This window comes from Papaver somniferum, unplaced genomic scaffold (genome assembly GCF_003573695.1).
Source record: "Papaver somniferum cultivar HN1 unplaced genomic scaffold, ASM357369v1 unplaced-scaffold_76, whole genome shotgun sequence".
NCBI classification, from domain to species: Eukaryota; Viridiplantae; Streptophyta; class Magnoliopsida; order Ranunculales; family Papaveraceae; genus Papaver; species Papaver somniferum.
Genome location: NW_020650526.1, coordinates 1230571 through 1238586, shown reverse-complemented (window position 1 = coordinate 1238586; position 8016 = coordinate 1230571). Strand labels below are relative to the sequence as shown.

At 38.2% G+C, this 8016-nt stretch overlaps 1 protein-coding gene across 1 annotated transcript; it reads left to right on the top strand.

Annotated features, from left to right (window-relative positions):
- Positions 1-453: 453 nt before the first annotated feature.
- Positions 454-6708, top strand: LOC113344291 (putative disease resistance protein RGA1). The gene is made up of 4 exons (XM_026588295.1): positions 454-1683; positions 2102-2249; positions 2455-2553; positions 2971-6708. Coding segments are annotated over exons 2-4 (3666 nt in total). The 5' UTR covers positions 454-1683; positions 2102-2247; the 3' UTR covers positions 6536-6708.
- Positions 6709-8016: the final 1308 nt, after the last annotated feature.

The window sequence follows — 8016 nt, the reverse complement described above, 5'->3', positions numbered from 1 at the left end:
CTCTCTGCAACTTACATTTTCAACTCATTTTGATGATTACTTCTCATTTTTGCAACCAAAAACGAATGACAAGTAATGGGTTTGTTATAATTTTGTTTTGTTAATGATTTAAATTAAGTTATATATAGAGGTGGCTATGGTGGTGGTTCAAGGTGGTCGGTGGTGGTCGATGGTGGTGAGAGGCGTAGGTGGTGGTCGGTGATGAGCGGCGGTGGTGATGGGAAGAAGTGGTTATATATATAGGTGGAGGTGATGGGAGGAGGTGGTAATATATATATAGGTTAAGGGTATATTGGTGATTTCCATATTTTAGGACACCCCTTATAATGTAGGGATGGACATTTATATCACTTAGTAGTCACCCACCATTTCTGGGTAGTGCCCAGAAAATCGTCCTTTTCCTTATAATTCTCTTTCCTGGTCTCTCTGAAACAATAATCAAAATCTCCCAACGTACAGTCTTTCCTGCTCTACAAGAAAATGAATTTGGAAAGGCCATTGCCATCTAACATTACATTTAATCATGTATTTGGGTCATTATCCAAGATATTAGGCGAAGTGAACCATGGGTTTTGTTGTATCAGAAGATGGAGTAAAACTTAATTCCATTTTGATTAATTTCTGTTGTAAATTAGGCCAGAGAACTTTCTCTGAGAGATTATCAAGAGAGGGTATGATCGTGATACAATCCCTTTCAATACACTGATCAGAAGGTTGTCTGTCAAGGATGAGATTGAATCTGCCTTCAAAGTGTTTGATAAAATGACTCATACAGGTAGTCAACCTGGTGCCTTCACTGGTAACATTCTTATACACTTTCTTTGGGGAATTGGTCAAGTGGTCTTTCTCTTCAGACAAAAAACAAGATGGTGAAATGGAGCTGCAGACCTGGTGCTGTTTCGTATCATACGATTATTTGATGCACTTTGTAAAGGAGGTTTAGTTGATCAAGCTTTGGTTCTCTTCTCTGAAATGCTTACAGATTTGAATTTTGTACCAGATGTAGTTGCTCACAATTCTTTGATTAAAGGAGTTTTCAATTCAGGTAAGTGAGGACAAGAGACTCCTTGAAAGATGGCTAATCGAGGAATCTCCGTCGATATAACGACTTATTAGCGGTGATTTGCAGTCATATTCTGGTACGGTCTTGAATTTACTCTATCCGACTCAAGTTGCATCAGTTTTGGCGCCAATATGACATTGCTTGAAGAATTGCCGTATCAGATGAGGTCTATTCACGTAGGGGTAGTCGTGATTCCAACGTTTATCCATCAAATCATTCCACTGATAAGATGGTCAATGGAAGAAGGAAGAAGATATTTTGATAAAATGATGGATCGATGGATTTTACCTGATACACCAACCTTTAGTATGTCCCCGTTGTAAAGAAGGGATGATGCAGAATGCTTGGGGGTTATTCAAACTGATGGACAAGATAAACATAAAGCCAACCAGATTAAATTTACAAACACCAAGTTCACATCAGAAACAAATTAGAAATTTACATCAGCCGCCTTAGCTAGTAAATGGAACTGAACATGTTAAACAAAGTTCTGGTTGTGCTCAAGCTAAGGATGCAGATGCGCTTTACTCTGTTGTTATTGCTGCAGCTGTGACGAGGTTTGCAATAGTTTGGAAGAGGTGGCAGTGAGAAAGTTTTCAGTCACCAACTTAAGTGATGAGGTATTATCTTATTCATTTTGGTGATTTTCTATTATGCTGATATTATTTCGTTTTTTCCTGAATTAAAACTTCATTGCACCGTTAGTGACTTTCAGCTATCAGCTGCCACCTATTTGATCAAATTTGTATTACAGCACTTTGTTTTTCAAATTTTCACCTTATAGACCCTATCAAAACTGATATTTTATCCATTTTGATACTCGAAAACTTGAACTGTTTTCCTTACATAGTAACCTCATTATGTAAATGTGAAACCAGAAACCTAAGGATATATGTAAGGCCATGTAAGAATATTTTTTTTCTACTTGTTTAAACCATTTTTTCGTATGCATGTCAGTTTCAGTGCCCAGCAGTACTTTTACATGCAACCACAATTGATCCTAGTGAGTGGGTACTTTATTGTTGTATGATTAAGCAGGTACTGTCAAAGATGCACAGCTTTGTTTGGTCTCCTCTGATGCTGCTTCAGCTAAGGTATCAGTTTCGTTGGAGGTTTCTCCATGGACAGCTGAATTGCCCTTGGACAAGCTTTGGCTAAGGCTTTAAACTTTTGCAAGTGTGTCTATGTAAGTCTTCTTTCAGAAATTTGTTAGTCTTTATCTTTGACCAGTCAAATCCGGTGGGGTTCCACCAGAAACTACTGCACATAACAAATGAATAAAAGTCACTGCTGAATGGCATTAATAAGTTCAATTATCCAATAATGCTGATTAACAAAACGTATACTATTATTCATAGATTAGTACGTCGTAGATAATTAGCTCTCTGCAGGTTTGTCCCAGTGTGCATTAGTCTTCGAAAGTTGGTGAGGATTCTATTCAGGTCACTTTCCCATACAAACTGCATTGTTTATCCAATACTGAAGTCAAGGTACACGACAAGTTGATGTTCATAAACATATTAAAAACTTTGTTTTTTTTTTTAATGAAATTTGCATATAGATTGAAATTGCATGTGATTTGACCTTAAAATACACATTCAACTCTAGTTTCAAAACAAACTTTTATTATACTGCTTCAGGCTATAATCTCTAGTTTCTCTCTACACAGTCACCAGAATCACCGCAAAAATTACTCTGCCAATCCGTCTTCCAACTTTTCATCAAAAAAATAAATCTACCTTGCTAGTTCTTTTTGCATTGCCATCAATAATCAGACTCAGAGAGCTCATTATATAGTTGTTTCTCAAGAGAAAATTTATTTTTACATTTACGAAAGTGATGCCTGCTTCAATAGTTATTCCAATTTTAATATCTCCACTTATTACAAATTTATTTGGGTTCCTCAGATCCCTTATAGATAGCGATTTTGAGCTAATTTCTGGAGTGAATGAAGAGTTCGAGAGACTCTCCAACATATTATCAACGATTCATGATGTTCTCAAAGATGCGGAGGTTAAGCAACTTCACCAGGAGACTATCCATAATTGGCTAAGAAAACTCAAGGATGTTGCTTATGATATTGAAGACTTCTTTGATGAATGCGCGACTGACGCTGCTGTAAGACGCTCAACAGAAATACTGAAACCTAGTAGCAGATGCAACAACGTTAAGGTATTCATTACTGGTTCTGTTCCTAAATTTCTTGGTTGCAAACCAAGTTCATCGTCCTGCCGTACAATTGCAAAAAGAATTGAAAAATTTATAAAAAAACTGAATGAGATTGCCGAACTAAGGAAGAATTATCCTCTGGAGTCCCGTGTGAATGCAGTTGTTTTTCAGTCTGATATGAAACAGTCTAGAAAAACTTCCTCGAACTTAAGTGCACTGCAGGTTTATGGAAGGGTCCAGGATAAAAAAAAAATAGTGAATCTGCTAAAAAGTGCTAGTGTTCAGGAAGAAGATATTTTTGTCTGTCCCATCGTAGGTATAGGCGGTCTTGGGAAGACAACTCTTGCTCAGATGATTTACCAGGACGAAATGATTGTAAAGCTGTATAAAATCAGACTCTGGATTTCTGTTTCTGAAAATTTTCATCAAGAATCACTTTGTAAGGCTATCTTAGAATCATGTGGAGATGAGTCTGCACGTAACCTTGACAGCTTGGATGTTCTTGAATCTCGGCTCCGTAAATTATTGAATGGTAAGAGGTTTCTGATCATATTAGATGATGTATGGAATGAGGATCAAGGAAAATGGGAGATTTTTATGTCTTCAGTGAGATGTGGAGCGAAAGGTAGTTCGATTGTTATAACAACTCGAAGTGCAAAAGTAGCACCAATAATGTCTACTACCATCACACCATATCATCCAGAAATGTTATCAGAAGAGCATTGTTGGTCTTTGTTCAAGCAGCGTGCGTCTTTTTCAGCTGAGGATGAAACAACCTATCCAAAGCTGAAAGAAATTGGCCGGGGGATCGTAAAGAGATGTGGAGGTATACCTTTGGCTGCAATAGCACTTGGAGGTTTACTCCAAGGCGAAAAAAATGAAAAACAGTGGTTGTTTGTGGAAAGTAGTGAACTTTGGGAACTTGAAGATAACAGATTTAACGCCATTTTACCTGCTTTGCAATTAAGTTACAACCATTTACCCTTGAATTCAAAGCAATGCTTCGCTTTCTGCTCGGTCTTTCCGAAAAACCACAAGTTAGTAAAAGAAGAATTAATTTACCTCTGGATGGCAAATGGTTTTCTTCAAATTAAAGCGGGCCGCAAATTGGAGCCAGAAGAAGTAGGTGATAAGATTTTCGAAGATTTATCGTTGAGATCCTTCTTTCAAGACTTTGAAACAGATGAAGAAGGCAATATCATAAGGTGTAAAATGCATGATTTGGTACACGATCTCGCTTGTTCAGCTATGAGGGATGAATGTTTGGTCTTGCAGGGTGATGGAGGTAAGGAAAGTACTCTGGGGATAGCAAACAGTAATGGTACTACAGGTACTACACATATGTCAGTGGTTGACAGTTCATTCGGGTCTCTGCTTCCAGAAAATTCACCACGCTTGCGTACACTTATCCAGTTGCAGCAACATACTCCGATTATCTCAATTTCTTCTCTTGAAGTCATTTTCTCAAATCTAAAACGTCTACGTGCATTAGACATGAGATGTACGGATTTAAGCATAATCCCGAACTCTGTCAATAAGCTGAAACATCTGAGGTACCTCAACCTTTCTTCTACCAGTATTGCCATGTTACCAAATGAAAACTTCTGTAGCCTAATTAACCTGCAGACCTTGAAGTTATCTGATTGTCATGATCTCATATGTTTACCACAAGAAACGAGGAAGCTAACGAATCTTCGACACCTAGATATTAAGGGGTGTTACAAATTAACTCAAATGCCAAAAGATATAGGGAAATTGATTTTTCTCCAAATGTTAAGTTTATTCATCGTCGGGGAAGATACCGGTTGTGGTATCACAGAATTGAAAGAACTTGACCACCTTAAAGGAGAGCTAGTGATTAAAGGATTGGAGCATGTAAAAGATTCAGCTGATGCGGGAAATTCAAGTTTAGTGAAAAAACAGTATTTGGAATCACTTAAATTGTACTGGTCCTCGTCAAGAACAGGAACAGAAGAAGAAGAAGAAGAAGTAGGAGAAGGTCTCCAGCCTCACTCAAATATAAAAAAGTTGCATATAGAAGGATACAGGGGTACCAAATTTCCACAATGGATTGGGAGCGGGGTTTCTCTGCGGCTACCGAACTTGGTAAAAATCTCTCTTAACAATTGTCATTGTGAACATCTTCCACCACTTGGTGAACTACCACACCTTAAGTTTCTTGAAATATGCTATATGGGCTCAGTAGTGCATTGGATCAGCAATGATTTTTATCATCATCCTCTCAGTGATCAACTCGTCTCTTTTTTTCCATCGCTCGAAGTACTTGACATTCATCACATGTATAATTTGGAGAAATTTTCATCACCATTGCCATCATCACTATCATCTTTGAGATTATCTTCAAGTCGACTAAATAAGGAACCAAGAGGATCTCAAGGACAAGTATTAGCATTTCCAAATCTTAAGAAACTAAACATAGTTTACTGCCCCAAGATGATAGAATCTATCTCATTACCATCTTCTCTCAAAGAATTAGATATACGGAACAGTCATGAAATGGTAGTCTTGAAATGCTTTGAGAAGCTTCCTTCTTGTCTTTCGCATCTGAAAATCATTGGAATTCCCAATTTGGTGTCTTTTACGATGGTTACAGAAGAAGATAAAGGGAAGTTAGGGAGTCTTACTCATCTGAAGATAAAGAATTGCCCCAAGCTTAAGACTCTGCCTAATGAATTTTTTGAAATTTTCAGTTCACTGACACATATTAAGATTATAAAGTGTTCCGAGTTGATCAAATTACCTGAAGGAATGCAGAATCTCCACTCCCTCAAATTATTGTGGATACAAGATTGTAGTGGTCTCAAGTCTTTGAACAGCGGTCTGCAGCATCTAACAACCCTTGAGGAATTGAGGATTTCTGATTGTCCAGAACTGGAATTCTTGTCAGAAGATTTTCAAAATCTCATTTCTCTACAAAATCTAGAAATTGAGGGATTACCTCAGATAACAGATTTGCCTCCAATAGCTATATGTGGAAGTGGGGGATCATCACTACAGCCAATCAGCACAGAGTTGCCAACACTTACAAGAATGACCATCAGTAATTGTTCTGGCCTAACGAGATTGCCTGAGTGGTTATCCTACCGCACATCGCTTGAGGAATTGGAGATTTTGGATTGCATGAACTGCAAACTCTTACCAGATGGCTTGCAAAGACACACATCTCTCACTTTGTTGACGATTCAGAACTGCCATCCAGATCTATATAAAAGATGTGACAGGGATAAGGGAGACTACTGGCATAAGATTGCGCATATTAAGCATCTCTCGATAGAAAAATGAAGAAGAGTAGTTCATCAGGGAGACAACTGGGAATCATTCAACCATGGCGTAGTAAGGCAGGACAATAACCAGGTAAATCTAGTGACATTCGAGTTGATATGTGTACATATGAGCATTGCCACAAAACTTAGAACTACCAAAAAATTATTGCTTTTTCCAATTGCATGACGGCATCAACACTCTTGTTTTAGAAAAATCGGAGATCAAGGTTTTTGTTGCCAAACAACCAAAGGTAGACTGTGTCACTTTTTTTCAAACTTCCTAGCACAGACCTCTATGGATTGTACATAGCATCTAATCGGTATGTTATTTTTCATGCAGATACAGCTATTAGAACAACAATATGCTACTAAGGACCAGAGAGTTTATTGCTTATTGGACGTATATTACCTTGTATATTATCTTGTAAATATTTTCGTATATATTTTGTCACTAGGATAGGAAATCTCTAAAGATCCTTTGTAAACAAAACTTCCCTATATAGGAGTTTCTTTTGAGAATGGAATTATACGAAAGAGTATTGGGTCTCTTCACATCTTGTCTTGTTTTATCTTGATTTCTAAAACCCTACATGGTATCTTGAGTCAGTTATGGCTGGCAATCTCATCTCATCATCGTTCAATCATCCACCATCCACTAAGGCCAATGCTACCTTTGGTGAGGTGTCAGCCACTACCAATCACATTCGCTTCAATGGTAAGGGAGGTCATACCTGGATTGTTGACGCAGGAGCCTCCAATCATGTTTGTTGTGATGCCACCTTGTTTGAATCTTGTCATGATATTACTCCCATTCAAGTTGGTTTGCCTAATGGTGTAAGCATACAGGCAATCAAAATTGGTACTGTGAAGTTGAATGACTCCCTTGTATTGCATAATGTGTTGTTTGTTCCAAAGTTCACCTGCAACCTCATCTCTGTGTCTCAATTTTTGTCTTCACCGCATGCAAACCATGCACATAAGCACGTTAAAAGTATTTCTTTCACTGATTCTGAATGTGTTTTACAGGACCACACTTTGAGGACGACGATTGGTATGGGTAAGCTCAAAGATGGGCTTTATTGCCTGACAGCGGGGGAACCAACGAGTGTTAATGTCGTGTTAGAGAAAGCTACTCCGGAATTATGGCACAAACGGCTTGGCCATCCTTCTCTTCAAGTGCTGAAGTTTCTTCCTCAAGTCAGTAATGTTGCTGATCAATTAGATTTTCATTCTTGTGAAGTCTGTCATAGAGCCAAGCAGACTCGTCATTCTTTTCCTTCGAGTGACAATAAAACAGTTGATTTATTTGAGTTGATTCATTGTGACGTTTGGGGTCCTTAGAGCAACTGCAGTGGACGAGCAAACCTATAATTATGGTCCAGGGACGAGACGCAACGGGACGGAGTAAAGACTAAAATCTGGACCAAAACCAAATTCCAGACCATATTTGGTCTGGGACCAAGACCAAAACTATATATAGTGGAGCGGAGGTATAATCAC

Coding starts and splice junctions, on each gene's coding strand:
- LOC113344291 (XM_026588295.1), top strand. Junction 2,554..2,970: donor TATCCAATACTGAAGTCAAG/GTACACGACAAG, acceptor TGGGTTCCTCAG/ATCCCTTATAGATAGCGATT.